The 27,930-nt window shown below is 44.4% G+C and overlaps 1 protein-coding gene across 1 annotated transcript; it reads left to right on the top strand.

The window, feature by feature from the left end:
* Positions 1-29: 29 nt before the first annotated feature.
* trim62.1 (tripartite motif containing 62, tandem duplicate 1) lies at positions 30-27,930 on the top strand. Its single transcript, XM_079265534.1, has 6 exons — positions 30-53; positions 1,068-1,606; positions 17,228-17,323; positions 20,956-21,212; positions 22,228-22,343; positions 24,914-27,930. Exons 2-6 carry the CDS (start codon positions 1,199-1,201, stop codon positions 25,462-25,464), a joined length of 1,428 nt encoding a protein of 475 aa, XP_079121660.1. The 5' UTR covers positions 30-53; positions 1,068-1,198; the 3' UTR covers positions 25,465-27,930.

Raw genomic sequence — 27,930 nt, 5'->3', positions numbered from 1 at the left:
CTGAAAGACACTCGTCTCGCATTGGAGCCGCGGATGTCGCTGGAACGAAGTCGGTGAGTTTAGTCTTTCGTCATTCCTATTAATTGATTCGCTTATGTATTGACACATGTAGATACATTCACCCCTCACCTGTTCACCCCCTTTTTAATATGTAGCTTATTAAATTAGTTTGGCCCCATTTCGTGTCTCTGTCCCCTCTCATCCTCCCGCTGTAGTGTCGTGGTCCTGGTCGGGTATGTTTACAAAATCCAGCTTGCATGTAGAGCAAGCCAATTAAAATAGCCTGTATGCAAAGTTACAACACAAGTGTTGTCTCGAAAGTTTGTTGTAGATGCTAAGAAGTAAAAAAAAAAAGAAGCTCAGTCCGGGCTGTTGGATATCTCCTAATAATGGGAATTTAAAAGGAAGCTTGATAACAACTGGGTGGGAGGAGGGCAGCAGCGGAAATAACACCGCTGCAGGTGTTTCCCTGTTTCCTTGTTGGCTGGTGCAGACAGTTTGCTGTGGAAATCAAACAATCCTCCACAATGAGAGTGGGAGAGGATGTAGCCAAGTGGAGAAGTATTTAGATAAAAGTATCAACATATTCAGGTGTTTCCTCAGGTAAGGAGGGAGCGAACAAAGTGAAAACTAGATTACATCCGCTCTCTTGAGAAAGCTAAATGGAATTACGTTGCAGTTTAGTTGTTTTTGGAAAGAAAGTAAGAGGTTAAAAGAGCAACCTGGTACTTCTGATGTTAGGTTGTGCACTTGACACTGTTTTGTTCGTCCAACAGTCCAAAACTGTCCAAAATATGTTGAATCATTAAAAAAAGCTGTGAAAACTAGCAAATATTTACATTTGAGAATGTGTAACCTGTGAATTTGTTGGCATTTTTGCTTAAAAAGTGCCAGCCAGCTATGACAGCCCACTGAAATCCCTTGTTAGATGTTTCACTGGCTCTCATTGAAGTGTGTTTCGTTAATGTGTAACCAAGAGAATCTGCCCTGTTAATCATTTGTTTGTTGTAAATGCATCATTTGAGATTAATGGCCGCTTATTGTTTTTGCTTGCCATATTTCAACAGACAGAATACAGGTTTCTGAAGTTCTCGGCATCGTCACATGGCAGTGAACCACTCACCTGCAGAGTAAACCAAAGTACACTCAGCCCCGGAGCATTGCCCCTGTCGATGCCGCTCGGTCTCCGCCTTTGCAAATGGCTTGCTGCTTGAAGGACGAGCTCCTCTGTTCCATCTGCCTCAGCATCTACCAGGACCCCGTCAGCTTTGGGTGCGAGCACTACTTCTGCAGAAGCTGCATCACCGAGCACTGGAGCAGGCAGGAGCTTCACGGAGTGCGGGACTGTCCAGAGTGCCGTAGGACCTTCACCGATCCCCTGCTCTCGCCGAGTCTCAAGTTGTCCAACATTGTGGAGCGCTACTCGGCCTTCCCGCTGGACGCCATCCTCAACGCTCAGCGGAGCTCCTACCCCTGCAAGGACCACGAGAAGGTCAAGCTCTTCTGCCTCACCGACAAAAGTCTGGTGTGCTTCTTCTGCGACGAGCCGGCGCTGCACGAGCAGCACCAAGTGACGACTATCGACGAGGCCTACGAGGAGATACAGGTCAGTTGTGGCGCTCACACTCTTTGACAGCTCATTAGCGAGGCTGAGGCTGACATTTTCTTAGAACCCATCAGCACTCTGCGCCACATTCAGGCAGTTGCACTCGTTCGCCCCGCGGGAGCTGCCCAGACAGTTCATCCTCAATCCTCTCCTGCCACAGAGCAACTTCACTGAAGCCGTTTGGGGATTTTGTGCTTTGCCCAGGAGTACTTTGGGTCCAATAGGTGCTCAGGAGTGAAACGTATCTCATTTACTTTTCTCTTGCCGATGCCCACATTACCTGGCACATCGGTGACTTCAGTTGGGTTTCATTCCCTCTCTGAAATAAAGTGAATAAATGTAAAAACCTGCCTTTTGATATTGCCTGCAACGATTATTTAAATCCCGGTTTAAATTCATTTCACAGATTGAACAACAACAAATGCAACACTGATGATGTGGATGCACTGCACTTGATAGTATTGTCATATTGTTCTGAGTGTTTTCGTGTGGTACGTCTCAGTGAAGGGATTTTGACATGCGAGTGCTCCGGCAGATGTAACGTGTAAAACCGATCCCATGAAGTTCAGATCAGTAATATTTCTCTTGACAGTGACTTTGTAGATGTGAGCTCACTTATGACGCTCATGTTAACGTGTCGTACGTGTTGACACCGAGTCATATTTTCCACATTAACAGGAGCAGCTCAGCGTTTGCTTTCCTCTCTGTGTTTGGATAATTCCATTCCCACAGAGCCAAAATCCAATAACTGTGAAACAAAGCTCCTAATCCTGTTCCTGCTCTGCTCCAGTATGCAAAGCAACACATTCCAGTCTCATTTAAAGGTCTCTCTCATTCCTTCAGTCCGCTGTTACCCATGTAGATATTGAGATTTGCTCCATTTAACGTAATCGTTCACCTTGCTGTCTTCTTGGCAGACGGCAAGGTGAACGTTATGATAAGAAACAAACCAAAGTGTGGATTGTTGACACTCTGCTTTGCAGTTTTGAAGGGATTACGCTCCCCTGTTGCAGCGACACTCATTGGATGTCACCCGAACATAATCTGTGCTTTAGTTTCACAGTTTTGATGATTCATAACATTGAGTTTAATGCTACACCATTGTCTTCGCCTACATTTTTAAAATGCCACAGATGTTGTAACTTTGAGTGTTACTTTAGAAGTCCTCCCTTGCTGCAGAGACCGTATCAATGAGATTGACTATTCATTACACTCACACTTTCAGGAGGGTATAAGAGGTATCTTTGACACCCGGCAAGCTCAATGCGCTCTCGCTGCTGTGAATCCGTGAGCACAGAATCATGTGGAGACTGCAGCTGAACCATAAACTCAATCTGATGCAGAGTAGCAAGACAGAATTAATGGACGTTTTGTCATTTATTGAATGGCCAAAAGATTTTTCAGAGATTTCTACGGTCTGGTGTCGGCCGGATTGACAGCCGTTGGAAAAACCGACAAAGCAAATCGGGGTTTTGTAACCAGGACCTCGTCTTTCTTTGCCGGAGAAATAGCAATGTGAAGTGTAGCTAACACGTGTTACTGCAGCTTTCACGTTGACTGAAGTTTAAGTTGCAGGACAGACACTTTTATTGGTTAAACTGCTGATTACACTGGATTTACTTCTTTACCAGCTACAGTAGCGGTATCTTTTTACACTATGAACATATGACCCATTACTTCCTCTGTACTGCTCTTGTGTATTTGTATATTATTGCATGTTTCTAATCATTTACACTTGCTAGCTTTTTTTGTTCTCTTCTTTATCCATCTGATCTTATTTTTCTGTGATTTTTGTTGTCATATTTCTTTACTTTGCTGTTCTGACTCCTGCATCTGAACAAATGGCACAGTGAATAAAGCCTGAATCTGTTCAGGCATCATAAAAAGCCCTCGCAAACGATAATCGGCACATAACTGAGTGAAACAAAATGTCAATTCAGTCTTAACTACGAGGATTACTATCAATTGCTTTTAAATATTATTAGTTTTTAGGATTGTTTTATTGATTACAACCTGTTAACTCAATTGAGGTAGTTGTGAGGAGAGAATTAAAACAAAAGACGAGTTGAATTAGTAGAATACATGTAAAGTTAGTGAGACTGTTGGTGGGTAGTATAGAGCTACAGCGGTGCCCTCCTGTGTTCTGCATTGAATGTAATTACCAGCGCTGTGAACATCAATGCTCTCCTCCTTGATTTCCAATCAGGCTCTGCACTGGAAGCCTGAGAAAGGTCAAAACCGTGTAATCTTGGAGCAGAAGTAATTAGGCCCAGCACAAGATGCTTCTCTTTTCTTGGTCACCAGCTTGTCCCTCTGCTTGGAGCTCTTTTCAAGGCAGCGTTCTGGCATTCTGTATTCTGGCAGGAGCTTTGGAGGCTTCCCAGATCTACAATACTGAAAGAGAGTACGAGCACACAGCGGCCCCGTCGGAAACAACCCCGTCCCGCGACGAGCTTGGCACGCTCTCCTTTTGAGATCTACAAGTGGGGTGGTTTGTTACGCAACGTCTCGTCATTTCACCAGGTGAATGCAAGCATCAGAACAAGGAGCCCATATAATCATTACTACTTACTTACAAGTTTACTCATCGTTTCTTTTTCCCTCCCGGAGCCGACAGGAGCCGTGTGTCAGATGGAAACAAATGTGTGAGGTTGCAGGTTGACACACGCACATCTGGCAAACTTCCCTTTTAGCGTGAGGCTCGACAATGCTTAACTAAAGTGCCAAAACAACATGGAGAGGATGTGTTAAAGTGCAGCAGCAATAAGCCCCAGAGTTTTGACTATCTGGGCCAGAGGGGCGCATGCCGTGCCAGCATGGTGGCCTCCTTTCAAATTAATCTCAAGAGTTTTTGTTGGGTGTAAAGGTTTTGGTAGGGCGAGAGCCAAAGCTTGTTTTTGCTAAACACTGGCGCATGGCATTCGGGATTGGCGAACGTCGTCTCTAATTCTGTGACGCTTACTCCTCTGCCTCCGCTAGCGTGATATAACTCATCATTTGTGTGGCTCTGCACAGCTGTGACTCGCTCACAAAGACTGGGACGAGAACTTGTGCGGTCTGCTTTCAATTTGCCAGATACTCTGTAAAGAGTCATGATTTAGGTCTGTTGGGAAAACCCACACGCATCGCCTTGTTGTTAGTAACCCATCTCTCTTCAGATATCAGAACACTGATCATTAGTGTGTTTCACAATCAGAGCCACTAGGATACCAAAATCACATTTCAACATCCACAGTACGCAAACATGAACTAAGCCCGAGGATGGGCCACCATGATGAAACACCGAATCATAACAACGTAGTCTGTCGTGATCCAGAACTGCCGCGTGTCGGCCCCGATTGTTCCGGTTTCTTTTTGTGCTAAATGTCATCGCTGTCGATGCGTCATCTCGCGTGCGTTTATCATTCTTGGCTTATATTTGACACTCTGTTTCACTTTCACAACACATTTGAGCACCAAAGCCTTTTGATTTGATTCACTCGAACGGACCAGCTTCCCAAAAGGTTTTACATGTACCCGCTCCTGTTACGTCATGGCACCGCTGCTGTCGACTGTGTGTCCACAGTGTGTTTCGGCTGGCCGGTGTCCACTGACCAGGCCGGGCCTGTAATCTTCTTAGCCTGGCGTGTCGCTCCGCTGACCTCCGGCCCCGAGTCTTGTTGCTGAGTTGAGAGCTTTACCTCCTGCTGATTTTCCATCCTTTTCCTCCTGTAAACACTCCTGCGGGTCATATCTGTTTGATGTTTCGTAACATACAGACATTAAAGGTGGGTTGGAGGAGGATTTGACATTCGCGTCAGGGAGCGTAGCTTTCACAGGGAACTAATGCGTTCTGATTCGGGGATTTATTCCAGCAGTCATATTGGAACGGCATTAAACACCATTTAAACATGACGTCCAAGAGCAGAAAGCACTCTAAATGCAAAATCTCAATTAACAATAAAATCAAATCTTCTTGAACTGAAACATTAAAGGTAGCCACGATCAGCCCTCTCAATCTCCAGATTCTTAATACACTCCAAGCAGTCTCATCATTTTAATCCTCTGTTGTTTTGTTGTGCGGTTATTTTTGGCCCGTCAGTCTTACTTTGAACTTATTGAATGAGGTTAGAACCAGAGAGCCAGACTTCTTATCTACAGAGCCGCATCTTTTACCCAGTACAGTACGTGCTCTGCTCTGGGAGATAATGCCTTTTTTCTTTTAGGCTGCATGGTTAATGGTGATGAGATTACATCCCTCCCTCAGTCGTGCGACACTTGGAGCGCTGGCGCCGTCTTAAATAGAGGTTGGCTGGACGCTGTAACCTTGATTGAAGCTGGACGAAGCTGCGCACTTATTGTCGCACCCACTGTGACCTAAAGTTGGCAGTCAACTGCTGCGGAGGACAAAGTGGAAGCCACAGCAGCCTCCGTGCCTTAATTGTGATGCTGGAGGCTGTCAGCGGGCCGTGTACCACCGCGGTACAGCAGAGCTAGACTGACTCATCCAGCTGTCTGCTTGCCCTCGGCACGGGTTTCCGCTCTACTTGACAGCGATGTAAGACCAGATAAGAAAGGAAGTAAGACTGCAGCCCCTGGTTATCCATGATTATTTGGGGGGAGGGGGGGGACTTAACTTTGTTCCACAGAGTATCGATGGTATAGCAGCTGTGCAGTAATGCTGGTCTCAGTCCGACTCAAGCCCACGCAGCTGAAGAATTAAATGATTAGTGGTGTTGAGTCGCCCACACAGACCTGTCACTCAAAGTGTCCAGATGCACCTGTGTGCTGTCCTCCATTAACGCCGTTCTTACACCTACTTCTTCCCTCCCTGTCACACAACAAACAGGGGGGGTTAATCATGAAAACGTATTGTGGTGTTCTCGCCTGCCTCGCTGTGTCGCAGGGGTTGGTGTTTGGAGAAAGGAAGAATGAGCATCCTTTTGAAGTGTTCCTCTGGTGGTTTTAAAAACATGGCTGTCTATCACTCTCCGACTGTCACAGCCCAGCCGAGAGCTCTCTCTCTCTTACTCTCCGAGCCTGCCATCACCACGCATGGCCGTGCTGCTGCAGTAATGAGTCAGGCAATTTCAAGGGCACCCACGGCTGCCATCTCCCCTGTGGCTCGCCTCAGACTGCTCTCCTTTCTCTCTAGCAGCGCCATCTCGCTTTCTTTCTCTTCTTGTTTCTCTCTCTCCTGTGTGCCGTCTTCTCTTGTTGCGAAGGTATGTGCTTTATTAAAAGCCAATGGTCTTGTTTGGTCACCAATTCCTTTGGGGAAGCTATTTCCCAGTCACTGCCACCCTGCTAATTCCCCCCCCTCCCACCCAACTAAACATATTTGTCCAGCTTGGCGGTCAGTCAGGGTGGTGTGGCAGAGAGAGAGAGAGAGACTGCGTTCATGCGGAAATGGAGCCATGCGGGGAAAAGACAGAACAGTCACGTTTCCATCAGAGGAGTGCTGGCATATTGTCCTCGTCCAGAGAGAGGTAGTAGCTTGTTTTGCACTTACTACTGATTCCACTAATGATGCTCGAGGCAGAACGGAGCGGATCTGCATGTTTACTTCAGCCCGTGCTGTTGTCCGATCTCAGCAGATAAACGGCTGCATTGGTTGGAGAAAGTCGAGCCACACAGTCGTGACATTTTGTCTTTGCTTACATGATCACGCTGGCTTCAGTTAAGCGAGTCAGATGTCGATGCATCTGTTGTGCATTACAAATGTTCATGTCGGCTTTCTGCACAGAGGAGTCAGTTTTTGCAGTTTGACACGTAGTAGTTTTGATAGGGGGCAGGAAACGTGCCCGTTAAAGATCTTTTACAGCCGCGTACTGTAAAGAGAATACAGCTCCGTTTTCCAGTAATATAAGTTTAAGATGATCGTAAAAGCTTAACAGCTGTTTCTCAAAAGCATATAAACTAATGATACTCTTAGACTAACGAGTAAGTCCACACCTGCCTGTAGATAGCTAGCGGCGTCTCTTTTTATCATAACCACTTATTCTCTCCAACAAGTTTGAAGTAAAATTAGTGCTAATAAAGAAATGCATTTGATTCGTGCCAGTTCTTATTGCTGTCTTTCATTTCCATCTAATACATTTATCTTTGGCCGCAATACCACTTTCCAGATTTTATGTTTTTAGTCTCCATATCTTCTCTTTTATTTAAAAGGGTAAAAGTCACATAAGAGTTAAATAGCCGAAAGGCATTCGTTTTAGAAATTCATTTACACAGCCTCAAAAATAGCAACACCTGAAGAGGTGTGTGTTCTGCAGAAGTGTCTTACGGTTTCTGTTGAAATACACAAGCTCCCACGTGTGATTCTTTCCGTGATTCATTATGAATCAATGCATTGTACGGGTTGTATGACGTCATTAGTGGAACATGTACGTGTCTGCCAGTTGAACCTGTCGGTGACGGCGGTGCTGAGCGTGCTATAACTGGTCTGACAGGCCGGAGAGGAAGGATCCACGGTGGAGAGATGTGATGGTCATCTTACTGGATGAAAGGGGAAGTGCTGTCCTTAAAGTTGTGAGGCTTAATGCTGAGGAGCGCCGCCTGCACACCAGTGACACCGCTATAAAGATTTCATTAAAGGAAAAAGACCAGAGAAAGATGTTACTTCCTCTCTCTCAGATGTAGAATAGCCTTTTAAACAAAAGTGGTGAATATGAAACGAGAGTCTGAGGAAGATTGCTTTTGTACCGAGACAATTTCAGATTTTAGTAAATGTTAAAAAGCCACACGAGTGGTCTCATTATTAAGGGTTCTCTGCTTTATCGCGTCATCTCTTGTCAGTTTGATATCCGGGTGGATGTGAACTGCTGTACCCAGCCGTTGCAGCCATGAGGCTATGAGCCCTGCGTTGCTTGATTAGCCAGGGAATTAAGACAGATTACAGCCATTGTTCTCTGGGGTTTGGGCCGGACCGGACCGGGGCTGTAATCTCCTGTAATTCCCTGCGTCTGTGATTTGCTGCTGATGATTTAATTAGAGCTGCTGCTGATAGGAGCCGTCCTTTACAGCTCCCAATTGGCCAGACTCAGGTCTGACCCTCTCTCTGAGATAACGGGGGGGAGAAGGAGCCTGAAGATGTTTACCTGTTAAATACCTCTTTTGTCTAAATGAGAGGGACCGGAGATGATCAATAGGCACGCTCAATCTCAGTCTCGTTTTAGCTTTGGGATTACAGAAATGGTGTCAAATTACCCAACATGTCTTTGCGAAACATATTCAGTATTTGTGATTGTGTATGGAAGGAGAGAACGCACCGTTGAATGTGAATAAAGGTTTTGCATGACTGCCCTGGTTTGGCCTGCGCAGTGATTGATATCCCCATTAGACGTTTTTAAACACCAGAACTCCCAAATTGCCTGTTGATGTGATGTATGGCCAGTTGAAGTCTCTCTGGCCAGGTAATCGTCGAGCTTGTTTATTTCCCACAATGCATTTAGCGTGCATACAAGGTCAGGCTAATCAGTGGGGAGCAGCCAGCTGTGTTGTGTGTCCTCGCCCTGGTTCCTCCGCTCGTCATCATCGCTCCACAGTCTGCGCATTAACGGTGGTTTCCTGCTCCAGCAGCTGTTCACAGTGTAAGCGTTTAGCAGAAGCTCTTATCGCTGTGACTTACAATAACTGCAGCTGTAAAACAAGTGAGCATTCATCAAGTGTCAAAATAGTGAACTGTCAGGATATTTAGAGAGGGCTGTGAGAAGCGTTCCAGCTTGAATCAGGAAAAAGTCAGAACATCCGTCTCATCGGCACTCTCATATATTGAAGTGACAGAGAAATACAAGGCATGCCTCGGTGGTGGTTAAAGAAGATATAAAAGGCAGAGCTGTTTGGTTTATTTGCGTGATTGTAAGTCCTTCTCTCTTTTGGCTCTCCGTCCATGCTAAGTTGATGTTTTTGAGACCTGAAAGTGTAGCTTTTTGAAAACGGCATCCAGAGTGATTGAATCTGAAAACATTAAGCATTTTAATGTGTAAAAGAAAACTGAGCTTTTGAAATGATGTGATCCTGATTGGGGGATTTGTGGCACTGAAGTTTGGAATGTGATGTTAAGGAAATGTCGATATGCAAGCACAGCTTTAGGGTTTGCTGACCAAAACAGGACGGGAAAGAAAAGATGTATCTGCTTTCTTTTGTGTCGTCGTTTAATGTGAAAACCTACCGTGACGCGCCAGTGTGGACAAATGTTGATTTCACTTCATAATCAGCCATGATGTGGCGAAAGATGAGCATTTTCTCAAGAGGCTGTATTAGCTTCTGTTCCACTATCTTATATAGACTATCTGTCTTTCTGAAAAGCTAAAAACAAACAACTTTCCTTCCATATTTTAAGCTGAATTGGTGTCTACTGCTGTGCTCTGCGTTAGATTTGAGTCGTGCCATTTTAACAAAGATGAAATGACAAAGCCTTCAACAACTACAGCTCCCATGTGTCATCGTGGTTCAAGTGACTAACTGCTCAATTCTTCCAGTGAAAACAATCCACAGTAGAAAATTCAATTGTCTGGCTGAAGCAAGTGAAACAGAAACTAGCTTTAAAAGGTGAATTATATTGTCTCTCTATACTGTGGGAGTATTGATTATTAATGTACTCGGTATGCTTTATTTTCTGTATTTTGTTTGCACAACACTTTTCTTCACTATATATATATATATATATATATATATATATATATATATATATATATTTATTAATTATTATTATTATTAAAAAAAATGTGTTTTCCTGCTCGAGCTGAGCCTTAATTTTACGTAGTATTTTTTTTTTTTTTTAATATGATGATCCAGGCTTCAATATGTAGATTATTGGAAGTCATCAGGGGATTTAATAACATGCAGACCTGACTGAAGGCTATACTTAAAATTCATGGAGCTTAACTGCCAGCTTCTGCAGAAACGGCCTGTTATTCTACAGTGTGAGTTGACAAAAGAGGCACACGTCCCAAATATTTATTTGATGTTGTGAACGAGAAGCAGTAGCACACTTTATTTGGTCAGAGCTGCTGGTGCGCTGGAACAAACTCGACTGCGTAGTGCAAACACAAGAGCTGCAACCGAAGAGCTTCCAGCTGTGCCCATGCCGCTACGATGAAGTAGAGACAAACACATCTGGTTGTTATCCCTGACGTGTGCCGCTGACTCGCATGCAACCACATCATGCTTTATTTTTTTTTCCACAAGGTGATTTGTGTGCCTGGCACATTGCTACATGGTTTTAAATTAACAACATGCTGACTATTAGAAGTTTGTCTAATCCTAAGAAGCTTTTATTTATTTATTTATTTATTCATTTATTTATTTTTAAAGATGACACAAGCTTGTATTTGGTTGTTGAGAAAATCAGCTGGCAGTCATATATCCGTACATATCCAAGGGTCATCCCACAGGCCTAAAGAAAGTACATTTCTGGTATGTGACATTTTGTCACCGGTTGCCTGTTTTGGTGATGTATCGCCCTCTCTGAGATTAGCCTCTCGCTCTTGACAGGGTTGAATAATGGCTCTTCAGAGATGGGTTGAGACTGGTTTCTGTGGTGAGAGTATTCTGAAATTACATATTAGGGCCCGTAAGCATTTAAAAAGCATCTGTCTGTCAAATACAGTTCCATCTTCAGCTGCAAAAGACTGTGTTAACCTCGGCCTCATATTTGAATAGCTTTGAGCTGGTTGTGCAGTAACAAATGGTGAAGCACCGAGTGGCTTCTGTCAAGCTGGTGACTCTTTGCAAACAGCAGGCGCGCTCTTATCGCGCGGCACTTCTCGGATTTCCACTCGAGTGCCAACAACAAACCCCTTGTTCCTCTTGAATGGCTTGTCCTGCGCCGTGTAGATTATCAGACTTAACACTGACGGCTCTGAGAACTGTCTGTCTTTCTTAAAATCATCAGACGTCCAGCTACTTTGCTTCCCTGGTGATAATAACACACACACACTCTCGCTCTGTTATCACTACTCTTTAGTTTGTCAGCCAATCAAACACCATTAACCTTTTTTTTATTTCAAGGATGAAAAGTATTAAAACAGATGTGCAGTGTTGTTGTTTTGGTCCTGTTTGGGGTAAAACATTTGCATACTTTGTGCCGTTCCTCGCTCCAGAAAGTGGCGCAGCAGCCTCTGAGCATTCATCATTGACATGACGTGCCCTATATTCACAGGACTGGAGGATCCACGCTTCCAATAATCCCCACTGCCGTCACCAAATGTTTCCCGTACAATAGATGTCGTAAAAGTGGGGTCGCTTGTGATCTGACCCAGGGTCAGTCACGGCAGACAAATAATGCTGCTGATATTGTCGCAGTACATTTTTTTTTAAATGCTGCCTGCTTGTTAATAAAGCTAGATGAGGAATTCACCTTTTTGTCTTTACAAGTTGTCTGCTATATGAACTTAATGAAGAAATTATTAATTGCACTATAGTTACAGGTGGATGAAAATGGACCCAGAAAATTCTCTTTAAATAATTTGTCGAGCAAAAATGCAAAACATTCTTTGTTTCAGTTATTTCTATATGACAATTAGCTGCTTTGTTTATCATTGTAAACGCAATATCTTTGGTTTTGTTCTTTACTCAAAAAAACCAATTTTACCTTCGGTTTCGAGATAAACTAAGCTCACTAATCAAAAATACTTTTTACAAGTTTCCAGAGCCCAAGTTGACTTCTTAAAGTCTCTTCTTTTGTCCAACAAACAGTCCAAAAACCAGACAAATTCAATTTACAGTCATGCCATACAGTGAAAAGCGAAAATTGAATTTTATGTCAATGAATTCAACAATCTTGTAAACTTGTCAGCACGAAACCGATGAGTCTGAAATATAATCGATCATGAAAATAACTATTAGTTGCCGTAACTAGTAACGATGATCTTTCATGTCTTCCATCAGTCCGGCGCTGAAAGCGGCGCGGCCCGTCCTGTGCAGTGGATGCCTCAGCCTGCCTCTGGCTCACTAGGACAGATGTTGGAGGTCTGTCCTGCAGCTTTCTGAGCCCGGGATGTGCAGTCAGCTCAGCTGGCCTCCGCCTGCTCTGCTGACTGAGCTCAGGCTGCGGGGATGCTCTCGTCCCCCTGGAGAGAGGCTGCCGGCTCTGCTGATGCTCGAGGAAACACGGCTGCGGCATGTAAAGCTGCAGCTTGAGCTCAGTTTGATTTCTGTGCAGAGATGCACCACAGTTTGCAGCATTGGGACGGAATTTTTTTATTTATTATTTTGTTCACAAGTTTGTTTTGTTTGCCTCTCGGTGCCTGGAGGGGGGGGGCAAGCAGCCGTCACACCAGACCGACAGGTGAAACATTTTCGTGATTGGTCTCAACTATATCAGCCTCTGTTGCGAGAGAGATGACTTGTGTATAAGAACTATTGTGAAAGGCTGCGTGCTTCCACAATGTCTTATATTCCCAGAGAGTATTGGTGCTGAATGGCAGTCCTTGTAAGAACAGTGCGTCAGAGATGAGAGAAATAAAATAACAAAATCTTGGACCTCAGCTCATATTGTTGTGGTCGTGACGTCGGTAGTTGCCGTTTGCTTGTCGAGGTCCGCTTATAGCTCATTCACTGTGTCAGTGTCTTCAGGCTGCACTCTGTTTCGCCATCGAGTGTCGTGACCTGCGGACCTGTGCGAGGACGGGTCCACACACAGGCTAGTCGCCATGCTTCATCAGGACCACCCTGTTCATGAGGCGGTTCACTGTCGGTGTCATTTGTATGTGTTCACTCCTGTCTTCTGTATTCTAATTAGAAAACACAGCACTTTGTAGAATTCCACTTATTTTTAGTCCACCAGCAGATATTGTATCTTGGCTCTCTGCACTGGTTTCTGTTTTGTTTCTTCCCTTTCTACCGGCATGTGCCATGTTTACTTTCTGCTGAGTCTAACAATGACACGAGTGTTGATGTTGCCTGTTGATGTTTTACTAATTTATTTTTTTCTTCCTGCCACCAGGAATCAATGAAATGCCCTGTGGTTTAGCAGGAGTGGATATTCCAAAAAGTGTTACACTTAGAATGAAGTCAAACGGACTGACGCGTAGGCAGGTACATTTGTATATCATAACGTACTGTATATAGGTAGGTACGATTATGTATCATAATGTGCATATATATATATAAGTAGGAAAGTAGAACCAGGAAAAGCAAGAGGCATTATGTATCATAATATAATGGATGGATAGTTACTTTGTGGTCACTATAAAGTCATTTTATCGCCTGTAGATGGGGAGAACTCTTAAACTCAACGATCAGCAGACAGATTTAACAGCAGTGTAGCTTTGAATTCATGATAGAATAACATCTACTGTCACAACAACCTGTTGTGGGCCAAAGTCTGACCCCAAGACCCTCCTGGTCAGCCCGGATTTTAAGACCACGCTGGAGTTTAGGCGATGATTTCGCGCCAAACCAGATGATTTGACAGAAGTAAACTAAACCTTTCCTTGCGTGCGGGTGAACACTTTGTGTGTTGCTTCAGCGACTCTGTTCCTGGGTTTACTATAAGCGTTGTGTCGTGGATGACGTATTTCATACCCTGGTCCATGTTACATTACAACAAGCACATGAAGCTCACAGCCTCACTGTAGCGGCTGCAGTGTGTTCACTGCTTTGTTGGCCGCCGTCCTCGTCACCCACCCCGGTCTGCTAACTGACAGAGTTACACCCTCAGCTCGACGGAGGTTATGCCAAACTGTCCATGTGAAAATCGCTTGCAGTCCATTGAGTGATTGTGGGCTCTGCTGGGGTTTGAGTCCCTATCTAATGGTAAACGGATGAAAGAGATTCCACTGAAATGATACGTCTAAGTAGCACATTGGCTCGGCAGTCTGTATGTCCTCTAGTCAGAAGATGAGCTGCAAGTGTAATTTGTTATGCGTTTATTTCTTTCCTTTCATCAGTGCCTGTGAATAAAAATCCCTGGAAGTGAGTCCCGTCTGTGTGAGAGAGGAAGTTTTCCATCCTGTAGGCTTTTTATTATTCATACTGTGGCCCTGCATGTTGTTTTGTTAAATCCTCTTCTGGGCTGGAGGTTTCAAGCCAATAACGCTCTTTCAATCCTGAACGAGCTGCTGAATATAATCAAGCTCGCAGCTGCAAGGAGAGTTTGAGGAATTTTAAGCCGCAAGCCCATTTTGAATATTGCTGATAGCCATTATTTATGCATTTATTTACCGGGTACTTGTAAATATCTACCAGAGCTGCTAACCTGACGGGAGAGGAAGAAGCGAATGACTGCATGATGATGAAATGTATTTCAAATTTAAAATCCCGCAGCCATGACTCCTATTTCCCCGCAACTTGATGTCCTGGGGAAACGTCAGACTTGTGTTGGCCAGCCGTGATGGACAGGAGAGAGACGCCTCCATACACACACACACACACACACACACACACACACCCTGTCAGTCTTTGTTTCGTCACATCATAAAGCTTTTTCCTCGAGATGCCACTGAATCACATCCAATTCAGATCCCAGTTCCTTGCCCATGTGTAGTAATGGACACTACAGCGGTGGCTCTATGTCATCACAGGAGATCTCCCATCTTTAGGATACTCAAAGGACGGTGTTTGCTTCCAGGAATATTAAAGAGGATTATGTAATGGCCCGTTATGGACAAGGTTTATGGCCTTAAAGTGTATGAAGACACTTTAATTTATACAGTGCATTTCATTTTAGCCCACAAGTTTTCTTCAGAGTGGTTGTATCCAGTTTGTTACACACACGATTCAAAACTCCCGGACAAAGTGAATGTAAAATGAAGTTCATCATTATTTTGGGTTTAAGATGTCATGTTGATCGGTCCATCTATTGGCGTGGCGGCAGCAGTTAGAGTTGCCCCTCTCTGACCAGCCAGTCAGTCAGTCTGTGCAGCAGAGGAGTGGAGGAGCATGTTTTCTCTGCCAGTCTGTCAGTGTTGGTCTATCTCAGTGTGTGGGAGCGGCCTTTGACCTGCTGCAGACAAGCGTGTGGTGATGAGGCGGAGAGCCTGCTGAGCCTGCCGCACTCCTGTCATTAGCATGGAGAGTCACGCTCCCCCTCTGCACCAACTATTGTTTTCCACTGTTTCCGTCCTTGAGAGGAAACATGCTTCATGCTCAACAGCCCACATTTGCTCCTTTTTGTTAATTTTGCAGCTAGTCATCGAGGTCACGTATTTTCTGATACATCACACATTTGTTTGCCCCTCTCTACCTGAACCTGTTCTAATCTTGGAGATGGATAAATTGTTATGTATGTTTCCTGTCAGCGGAGAGCTGTTCTGGCATTTATTTCAGCCCGGTAGCGGAGTGATGTTTGCTTTATTAGCCCCGCTAAGCTGACAGTTCTATTTGGTGGATTTTTGCCGCAGTTGGTGTTCAGGGGCGGTGACACTGTGTGACACACGGGTTACATGAGCAGAGACACCAGCAGCAGGGCGGGGGGGGGGGGGGGGCTTAATGCTGGGGGCTAGAAATATATGAGGCTTGTGCCTGGTTGCTCCCTTTGTTTGTTCTGTCCAATGCATAAATTCTGTTTATTTTGCGGTTATATTGTGCATAATCATCTGTGCTTTTGGCCTGTTTTTTGATTTACATTTTCAGAAACTTACAAATGTATCATTTGAATGTAACGGCGTTCTTCACTGAAGTTCATTTTTTTCTGTTTTTTTTGGTCAACTCACCATTTTTATTAATGAGAAGAAATCCAGACCCTCTAGATATTTACCAGAACGCTATAATCACCCAAAATACTTTTTATAGTCTGGCACCTTATTATATGCTGCCGTAGTTCAGGCCGTGTCGTTTGTTTGTATATTATTGTTCATTGTAGTAACAGAAGTTCGTACTTCCCCCACATACCTGGGTATGATGGCTCATTCTCTAGAATGCTGTATTATCACAAGAGCCAACATGTGTCCCATCAACAAATTGAAGGGTTTGAACTGATTTTCAAACTCTCGACCATTTCCTTTCTCATTATTTATTTAGTATGAGAATATCAGCCAAGCACTGCATAACAAAGTGCTGTACCATGAGCCTTGCACTTGTACATTTGTAAAAACAAGTCTCTACTTAAGGGATGGAATCTCCTGAACGACTTCTATCCTAAATCTGAGTGCGCCGGTTGTTGGCACATGGGACCGGCACAAAAACTCTGCACCATTGGTGACAGCAGGCGTCCCAGCCAGCTCCTGCAGAGCCTCTTTCCTGCCTTGGGGAGACTTGAAGGTGGCTGAATGGTGCAGGTTGATGCCAGCGTGTGCCTGACTAGAGATGAGACCCAGTTTTCTCCGGCACAGCCCAACATCTCCAGAGATTTCATTTCATCTCTTTCATATCTCGCTCTCCATCTGCCTTGCTTGTTTTGTAGCTGAGCCTTAAATCTCTGCTGCCTCGTACCCCGAGCAAAGAGAGCTGTGACACAAATACAATTTAAATAAATTGGAATGGAGTTGCAGAAATATCTATTTTTGCTAAAAAATGTTCATGCGACGGGACTGTTTTGAGACATTGTTTGAGCAAAGAGGAAGTGGAGCATTTTAAATAGAAAAGGATGTCGTACAGTATTTAATGAAGTCCTCTAAAAGCATTGAATGTGTTCTTGTGCTCCGTTCCCTTGAGCTCCAATCATCAGTCACTGACCTGTTGTTTGTTGTGTTGCAGAGGGAGATGAAGGAGCAGCTGGCCACCCTGCAAGACAGTGAGAAGGGACACACCGAGGCCCTGCAGCTCCTGCAGAGACAACTTACGGAGACAAAGGTACCCAAACACTTCTGCTTTTTAAAACGAGCCATTCTCAGTGATGGAGCGCCACCCACAGCAATCAACCAGCTTCATACAGCTGCAAATACAATTAGTTTTGCTATCTATATATAGTTTATAGAAATGTCAGAAAATAGTGTAAAATGGGCATTACAATCCCCAGAGCCTAAAGTGAAGTCATACTTTATCCCACAACAGTGAAACACATTCAGTTTAAAAAGATATAAAACAGAAAAGCAGCTAATCTTTAACTTTTAGGAGCTGGAGTCATCAACTTAAGAGTCGTCAATAAACGGACTAATTGTTTCAGCACTAATTGTCAGGCCTTCAGCTCAAACAATCCATTGATTAATCGATCAACAGAATTTATCAGCTCAACTGTTATTGATTATTGATTATTATTATTGATTATTAATTATTGATTCATTGTAATTTTCCAAGCAAAAATATCAAATACCTCCAAGATCCCGCTTCTTACACACACTATCACATGTTGATATATATATATACATACATATATACACACATATACATATATACACACACACACATATACATACACATATATAGGCGTACTGCTGTATATATCGATCGATCGATCGACATATACAGCAGTACGCCTAGTACGATCGATAGTGTGTGTAAGAAGCGGGATCTTGGAGGTATTTGATATTTTTGCTTCGAAAATTACAATTAATCAATAATGAAAACAGTTGATGAGCTGATAAATTCTGTTGATCTATTAATCAATGGATTGTTTGAGCTGAAGGCCTGACAATTAGTGCTGAAACAATTAGTCCGTTTATTGACGACTCTTAAGTTGATGACTCCAGCTCCTAAAAGTTAAAGATTAGCTGCTTTTCTGTTTTATATCTTTTTAAACTGAATAAAAAGTTACAAAAATGACCTCAATAAAAGGATCACCTAATCGACAAATGGTTTCCAGCTCTAATATTTGCATTTTTAGGACGCCATCTTGGGCTTAAGCAATGTGTGATGTCTATTCGTTATTTCATTCACTATTTTCTAACATTTAAAACAATTAACAATTAATCGAGAAACAAGAAAATAATTGGTAGAATTCTTTTTTTTCTTTTTTTTTCTTCTTTTTAACGAGTCATTTAATTATCAACAAACTGGATCAGCAGTCAGTCATAACCGACTGTGTGGATATTTATTCAAACAAGACATCCGTGCTTGCATCTTAAGTATCCAGATGAGACGGTAATACTCACTTAGTAGAATGGGTTCTTATAAACAGGTCTTTTTAACGTGTGCAGTCTTTCAGTCACTGATTATAAATCTGCTCTTCCAAACCAATTCTGACCAATCGATAAATTCCGACACATAACATTGGTTTATTGAGCGGCTGTTTGATCCGGACACCTTTTCTTTACATCAGGGGACCGTGATCCAGTCACTATGTCACCCCTCCACTTGTGCACGTCTCTAATCTCTCCTGTAGTGGCCGTGAAGCTTCTGACCAGGGAAGGGTCTCTGGCAGAGATGATGGCTCAGCCGTCAGCGTTATCTTTCATTTAGGGAGTACATTCATCTTTCTCCTGTTTCTGTACCTGCTGTCTGACGTCTCAGCACCACTCCTTCTTCCTGCCAAAGAGAGCCGGGCCCGGTCCATTTCAGCCCGTTGACTCGCTCTGACTGCTCGACGTAGGCCTCTCAGCCGCCCCCACTCCTCACTGGAATTGAGCTGATCTCATTAGATTTACATCCATTTGCACAGAGTGCTCTGCCTGGAAGGGAGCCGCACTGTGACCACATTGATCTCTGATGTGTTTAGGTAGCTGACAATGAAACGTCTCCCTAAATTTCTTCGTCTCGCTAAATGTTCGTCATTTTTCTTCTTCATTTTTACCCGATTGTTAAAGGAGTACTCCCTCAACTTTGCATTGTCAGACTCGTAATGGACAGTTAAAAAAGATAAAAAGTCAATGGTGCAGAGCCAGAGATATTGTCAGATTTGTTCCACACATTCTTCATCTTTGTTGAAGCCTGGCACGTACATTACCCATAATGCAGCACCACCGCTGACGGTTCAGTGTGTTTTAGTAGCTGAAGCCTCGAGCAGAGATGCGGAGGTGCGGAGGTCGGGTGAGCTCACTTCGTTCTAACTCCACAACCCCAATCGACGCTGACTCGAGTGACATCATTCGAGGCAATTTATTAGATTTCGCTCACGGCTTTATAAAACACTTTCACATATACAGCAGTACGCCTAGAGACCTGTCAACAGACTTTGATGTGTAAAATCAGTGGGTTTCCCCTTTAATGTTGATGACCGAGTTGCGTGTCAGTTCCTCATACTAATATTGAAATGAAATCCCCGCGACAGCCCGGCTGTCATTTAAACTAAATGTGCCCGCCTCGCACTCCAATGTGGGCCCATGGCTGGCGTGTGTGCTGTGGAGGGTTGTCGTCTGAAGGATAGACATCGTGTCCTATTCACAGGCCCACCGGGGATTCACTTCACAATCACATGCTTCCCTGTAAGGTAGCCAGCCTCCTGTCTCCAAGGGCTGCAGACACCCTCTCAGTGCCTCGCAGCCCGCTGGGCCAAAGCAGCAGCAGCATCACTCAGAGACTGATAGCTGGGCTGCTGCAATCCTCCTCCTCCTCCTCCTCCTCCTCCTCCTCCTCCTCCTCCTCCTCCTCCTCCTCCTCCTCCACACCACCGTTTTTTTGACTCTCAACTAGGTAGGAGGGCTGCCGTACAGCCCACCTTAATGTCATGGCTCTCATGCTTGAAGAGAAATGGTCGTCTGAAAGGTTTCCCACAGGCAGAGTGAGAATACCTGCCCCTGGTCTGTGAAGGATTGATTGCATTTTTCGGCCAGTTTAATTAAACTTCAGATCACAACTCCTAAATCCTGAAAAGATCAGAGGAGTGTTTTTAATTCCCAACAGATGAATTCAGCCAGTTTCTTCTAACTTTCTTGTGTAGATGATTTCCTCTTGTTCTGAGCTGCTCTTTGATGCGCTGATTTCATTTTATTCTACAAAAGCGATGACAGGGAAACTTTTAACGAAACCTCTGAATGAAGTCCAGTCTTAGCTTTCCTCAGATGCTTCAAATTGAAAGGCTCTCATTCTGTCTCTCTGACACTCCGATGATTCATTCTCTTTAATGTCCAGCTTCCCGTTTTCCCTCTCCAGTAACAAATCAGTTTCTTCTGCTCTCTTCAGCCTGCCGTCGCCTGCACACTGCTCGGCTCTGTCTGTAATAGCTTCAGCGTCTCTGTCCGGTCTGGTAATCAGACGTCTTCACAGGCGGTGATGTCCTTGTCTCTGTCCTGGTCGTCTGTTTGGGTTATTTCTGTTACAGTACGCTGTTGTTTGTTTCTCCTTTTATTAAAACATTTGAAAAGCTACTTTATTCCCTCAGTGGAAGGTTGTACACGCACTGTTCTCAGACAGCCACTTAAAATCTATAGAAATGTAATCAATGAATGAATGTTAATGTAATATTAACACATTTTAGAGCACTTTGTAAGCCTTTGAATTACTGACCCGTGTCCAATTAAGAGGCAGGCCCTCAACAAACCCAGCTAACTATGAATAACTGGCTATAAATAGTCTGGCTGTTTGTTTTAAGTAACCCACCTTTTTTTCAGTCCTCAGCCAAGAGTCTGCGCGCAACCATCGGCGACGCATTCGAACGCCTTCACCGCTTCCTGCGCGAGCGTCAGAAGAGCATGCTGGAGGAGCTGGAGATGGACACGGCCCGCAAGCTGTCCGACATCGAGCACAAGATCCAGCGCTACAGCCAGCAGCTGCGCGACGTCAAGGAGGGCATCCAGATCCTGCAGGAGCGCCTCAACGAGACGGGGAGGCACGACTTCCTGGAGGGAATAGCCGTCACATCTGAGAGGTGCTTCACCTGCTCTGAGTTTGCTAAAGCAGTCCCAGTATCGTCACTGCAGTCCGATAAGAAAAGAAATGTGGTTGTAAACACATTTGAATCAAGAAGGATCAGGTTTTTATCAACTCTTGAAGTCTTGCATCAACACTTTAGCTAACTGTAAGATATTTGCTGTCATGTTAGAAGGATTTTATCTCTCAACATGTGTGCTCTGCTATTGCGAAATGTAAAGTTGCTTACATTTTGGAGAAAGTACAGATTTGAGCAACAGCATCAGATTATCCGTGAACAGATGGTGCATTAGGCCGGGAGTAAACCAGCTGTAGTGTTTAATCTGGGGACGATTTAATTGAACAGTTTAATATCTTTGGACAGGTTAATGAGGTTGAATATAGAGCGAGCAAGAGTGACAGAATGAAAGCTTTTTTTTGGTTTATTTCTTCTAAACTGGAGGTGGATGTTATGTGTGAGAAGAGATTGTAAATGTATGTAAATATGATGGACAAGCAGGTACGATCAATGTACATTTCACTTCTTTTTTTTCTTTTTTTTTAAACATTGCAATATTTTCATTCCCTGTTGTCTGACAATATACCATGAAAAACGTAATGAACAAACGTATACACTAAGGTCCCTTTTTCAACATACCGCACCGTTATGTTCAGGATCTCAACCTGGTGAGCAGCCCACTCATATCCCGCCTGAACTCTGGACTACATGTAGGAGTGTGCCGAGTGATTCATGTGGAGGTTCATATTGAATCATCTTGTAATGGCGTTAGAGCTGAACCCCCCCCCCCCCCCCTCTCCCTGATGCATTCGTCTCTGTTGCTTGAGATTCATGAAGCAGTTTGTCAGCTGTTCAATTTCTATAACGACACATTTCAAAGTCACAAGCCAGGGTATTACGTGGAGCAGCGACGTTGTGGTTTGAACCAGAGGCAGTGTTATTAAGGGGAAAGCAGCAAATTAGATTTAGACTATTATTGATCTGTTCTTTTTTTTCTCTTTTTTTTCTTTCCCAGAATTAAAGGGAAGATACATGAGACCAATCTGACATATGAAGACTTCCCGACATCCAAGTACATGGGGCCCTTACAGTACACGATATGGAAGTCTCTCTTCCAGGATATCTCACCAGGTATGTGACAGTGACTGGAACAGCAAACATGCTGGTTAGTGCTATACTGCTATACTTTCAACATACTGTAATGTAGCGTAAAGCACTGCAGGAGTTAAAGGGATGGTTTACTTATCTGCGGGGTTTTTTTTTGCCAAGAGTTGGAAGAGAAGATCGATAACACTCGTGTGTTAAATATAGAGCTGCAGTCGATTAGCTTAGCTTAAATGCTGGAAACAGCTCGCAAGCATGGCTCTGTTTGAATGTAACAGAATCCAGCACCTCTAAAGCTCACACTTTATACCGCCTCTCTTTATTCTGTGGGTTTTACACACAGCTCTGATCTGATGTATTTCTAGGCCAGGTGCCCATTTAAAACCACTAATTGCTGTTTCTTTAGCAAGCTTTAGAGCTGCTGTAGCAGGATTGTGTTACCTCTGGACGGAGCCATGCAAGCTGTGTTTCAGTCTTTATGCTAAGCTAAGATAACCATCTTCTAGCCGGCTGTAGACTTCTATTTAATAGACAGATGGCAGAGGGGTGTCAGTCTTTTCATCTCACTGACGGCAAGAGAGAAAATAACCATATTTTCCAAAATGTGTAAATGTTCATTTTTAAAAGCAGGTTGATTATCCAATTTTGCGCTCTCTGCACTACAGCCATCACTCACTCACAGGAGATTATTTAGAATAATGTGCTGAGGTATTTTTTTTGTACTCCCTCAATCAATTCTCCCATTTCAGTCCGCCACTGGGCCGAGGGGGGGTGGGGGGGGGGGGGGCAGGCAGCTATTTGGGCTCCCTTGACTGGCTGCCAAATGGAACAATTGGTTACGATCCATCACCAGCGGTTGCCTGAGACGAAATAAAGACATTCCTCCCATCATCCCTCGCTGTCACTGAAGGGTTAGCGAGTAAACTACCAGACGTTGTGCTTTTTATTTATTTTTTCCACCCTTCTCATGTTCAGCAGGAAAAATGGTTTCTCCGCTGATGCGTGTACGCTTGCAGGTTTCTCTGTATGACACAAAGAGGCACTCAGGTTATGAAATTTTAATGACTTGATTGTAACAAACACTGGAGATGTCATTGACTAGAGAAGGCATTGTCCTGCCTGCTGGCCGTGCGCCAGACGTTTCACCTCCATTTATCCTGCTATAAATATAGAGGAACTGAATGAATGCCTTCCCCACTCTTTCCTGAGAGCAAAGAGAACAAGCTGCTGTTGTTCAGCCTGATATGGTTCCCTAATAAGCAAACATGGGGGCCGATTCTCCCTCCCTAAAATCACATAACTGCACTGAGAAACGGCCTCCTGCGGGCCTGTGGAGCGAGCTGGAGCAGCTCCTCCCGTCGCTGTAATTACTGCTTCACTGTGTTATTTGCACCCTTCCTGTGGTCTGATATTGCTCAAATTGAGCTACACTAGCAGCCTCTGGAGAGCACTTGACTTTGAAGACTCTAGTTTATGCAGAAAGGTAAAACAGATTACAAATAAAATGTTGCTCATCCTCCTGAAATAAAAGTCGAGCAGCAGCAGTCGGTGGCGTCGTGTAATAACAAGCCACCGGTCATCTTTTACCACAAGGCATTTGATCACCTCCTCTAACTGTAACGAGAAACTGCCCACAGTGCGGCGATCCATCCAGAGTAACCTGGACATTGTTTCTGTAAAGATACAATGTTTTTAATAGTGTCCTGTGGTGGGAACAGATCTACTGCTGCGCCCCCGTTGTTGCTGTGAGACGAAAATACCGAGCAGTTCACTACTTTTTTTTTTTTTTTTCAGCGCTGAAGTGATGCGGCGAAGCATCGACCAATCATCCCCCGGTTTCGTTCAATCTTCCCAGTGCATGTTAATGACATAACTAAGTGAGCAACACTTCAACGGGCACAAGGCGCATTTTAAACGGTGTCGTTGCTGCATGGCAGCTCCCTCTGCACTCTCCATCTTTACTATCGGTCTCTATTGTCAAAGATGTCAGATAAAAGCAAAATGCAAAGAAAAAAAAGCATTAAAAATGCTGTTTCTCAATGCTTCTACCATCGCAAATTAAATTAAATTGGCCTCCACTGAGTTACAGGGATGTCACATTAAATGTTGGACGTGAGCTGAGAGGACGGGCAGCTGAGTAATCGCAACGTTTACTGGACCAGTAAAGTAGACGGGAAGAAAGCGGACTTGTTTTTTCATCGATTCATTGATTTTATTTTATTTTCTTATCCAGTCCATGCTGGATAAGAAAATAAAACTATTTCCAGTGACCTCCTGGTCAAAGTGTTCTCAGTATATATTTTCCTTTTCTCTGGGAGCGTTTCAGAGGTCGTTTCATAACCTTGACCCCACCTCTCCTGTAAAGTGCCTGAGCAGCTTGGATGTATTTACTCGCTGCCTCAGCATAAAACTGTTCACACAGCATCTGCAACGATTAAGAAAAATGAGGCTGTGAGAATGACACTGCAGTCCTCCTCGCGTTTCTGTTTGGCCAAGCTCAGTCGTAACATCTTACTTGCATCCATGACTGGCCTGTTTATCTCTGTTTTCTCCAAGATAAATGCTGACTCTTTGTGCTAAAACTGTCTCGTCCTCAGTGCCAGCACCGTTGACCCTCGACCACATAACAGCCCATCAAAGACTGATCCTGTCAGACGACTGTACTATCGTGGCCTACGGGAATCTCCATCCACAGCCGCTGCAGGACTCCCCGCGCCGCTTTGACGTGGAGGTGTCCGTGCTGGGCGCTGAAGGCTTCGTGTCGGGCGTCCATTACTGGGAGGTGATGGTGTCGGAGAAGACCCAGTGGATGATCGGTGTGGCCCACGAGACAGTCAGCCGCAAGGGCAGCATCCAGATCCAGCCCAGCCGCGGCTTCTACTGTATCGTTATGCACGACGGCAACCAGTATAGCGCCTGCACCGAGCCGTGGACCCGCCTCAATGTAAAGAGTAAGCTGGAGAAGGTGGGGGTGTACCTAGACTACCACAAAGGCCTGCTCATCTTCTACAATGCAGACGACATGTCCTGGCTCTATACCTACCGGGAGAAATTCCCCGCCAAGGTCTTCCCTTACTTCAGCCCGGGCCAGAGCCACGCCAACGGCAAGAACGTGCAGCCGCTGCGCATCAACACTGTGCGCCTTTAAGAGCTGCATCACACGTCTGCGCTCGAGATTGTCCTGACCGATAATTCACAGGACTTCAAGAGATTCTTAAGAAATCAATTTTTCAAAATGTTTAATAGGGTGTGTGAAATGTTTATTTCTTTCAGTTCAGTTAAGATTCGTGCTTGATGTTGCTCTTAAGACCCGCGCTGTTATTTTTGTGGGACTTGAAACGACCGTACCATAATGGCGTGCACTTGAGCCTCGTTCCACATCTTTAATTGAAAAGAGGACACTAAGTGGAGACGGAGGGACCCCTGGGCTCTTCTGGCGGCTGTGGCAGTGATTCCTCTTAAAGCCCCAGGCCCGTCCTTGCACACTCTCAGGGGACTTGTCTCCTCTCTTTCCAGGCAAGAGGACACTGAAGACGGGTCAGTCTTCTTCTCTGTGCTGTACAGTCGGCTTAGCTTTGTGTGTGGAATGTGTTTGGCCAGCAGTAGACCTTGAACTCCAGGTCTGTTGGCACTTTTTACTCCCGTCTGAGTCCATGACCTATGTTCCTCCTGCGGGTCACATCCACATGTGACCCGATCCACCGCCCAGCCCTACCCATGTAGTGTTTGGAGGTGGAGGTTGTCCAGAAATATGCTGCTACTGATGGAGTGAGGATTTGCATGTTTGTATATAAAGTATCAAGGGTTAAAAACAGTCTCTCATCATGCTGGCTCATGTTTAAGTTTCTGCACCGAAACCTCAAGTATGCTAGTCATCAGCATACGCTACACCTGTGGGTTATTCAAGTACATGACTGCTTTCAGTCATGATGTCTGATCTTTTTGTCTTCAAAGCAATAGAATGTTAAACCATGCAGTTTGGGTAGATGGCCCCGTGAGTTGGCGACCTATCGGCTGCTCACACTGCTGTGCTATCCTTAGCCCTGGGCTAAGAGTTGGACCCTGGGATAACTTTGCTGCTTTTCACACGCACATTGTTAAAACCCAGGGTTAACCTAACCCCGGGGCTATACGATCCACACTGCACTTCTACTAGCCCTGGGTTAAATGTCCGTTGGAACATGTGACTAATGTTTACATTCTAGAATGATGTGCGACTACTCCGATTGGACAACAAAAACATGACGCAATTCCCATTGTTTCACACTGGCAACTTTTAGCCCTGTGTTTAGTCGATTTTCAGGAGATAACCGGAATCTGACCCCGCTCCGGAGCAGCACATGCAGGCCCGAGGCTAACGTCGGGGTTAGCCTCTTTGGAATGTGCCGGTGTGAAAGCTCCCTCAGCCCCCGGCTAAGTGCATTGTGAAAAGCCCTATTGTTGTAAAAGCTTAACTTCTCAGATTTGAAAATCGAAAAGGCTAAAAGATGAATTATTCCTCTAAAATTCTACAGAGACCGACTGATCTCTTATTTGAAATCATATAATTATAAATGAAATCAAGCTGGATACTTTGGGAAGTGGCAATTATGAAGGAAAATGGTGATGGACGCTAAATATGCTATTCCTGTGCGACTGGCATTCCCAAGGCTGCTGCTGTCTGAATCTCTGGTTCCCCTGAGGCTCACCCACGTTTATTTCTTCGCCCCAGGTGCCTCAAGTGCTCTTGTTCATCATTAGTTGTACACAGGTCCTGCAGAATCTGCTCGCTCAGCCAGGTTCCAGCGCATTGAGAGACGTATCCGTGGGTGGACAGACATGTGCACGGGTAGGTTTGTGCAGCCTGGTTCAGCTATCATTTTTAAATCCAGCTTTGGTTGTGCTTGCTTAAAGCCCATCTGGCCCTCCGAGCATACCCATGTAGCGGCCAAAAAGTGATTATTACAAAATACTTTAGAATCAGATAGAACTTTGGTAAATCTCCAAAAAAGAACAAATAAAAATCTTCTCTCTCTTCCTTTGCCGCTGTACATCTTTGCATTTGTGTGTGTGTGTGTGTGTGTTGTCTGTGTTCTCTGTGTAAAGGAGAATTTGGGCAGTGCCCTTGTTTTTGTAGGATGTGATTCCGATATGTGCAGTATGAAGCAAACTAGGGTCAAATGGTAAAGCAGCTGCAAATTATTGAAGCAGGTCTACAGGTCTTTCTCTCTGGGATTTACTCAGCAAATGTATCCCGATCACTCTGTAAATCTCTGATGTGTAATTATGTGTGCTGATCATAATTACCAGAAGGTTTAGACGGGACAGATTATGTCATTTTACTTCTCTCTGATAGACTCTGTTGTCCTTGAGGAGTAAAGCCCAGCCAGCTGGTGCTTCAAAACAAATGCTTATATTTGACCCCAGTTTGCTGTGTTGCAGACTTCAGTGGACTCTGCTTCATTGGAGACTTTCTGTTTGAATATTAAGAAGGAGATTATTGTCTGGTGGTGTTGGGCTACAGGTGATGGTGGTGGTACTGACGTGAATTGTTAAAACGATTTATGATGATAACTATGACACTTTTAATGATGATTGTGTCTTTTGATGATGCCCGCTGTGCACCAGTCATTGT

The sequence above is a fragment of the Melanostigma gelatinosum genome, assembly GCF_949748355.1.
Source record: "Melanostigma gelatinosum genome assembly, chromosome: 3".
Classification (NCBI taxonomy): Eukaryota; Metazoa; Chordata; class Actinopteri; order Perciformes; family Zoarcidae; genus Melanostigma; species Melanostigma gelatinosum.
This window is presented reverse-complemented; position numbering and strand designations above follow the sequence as displayed.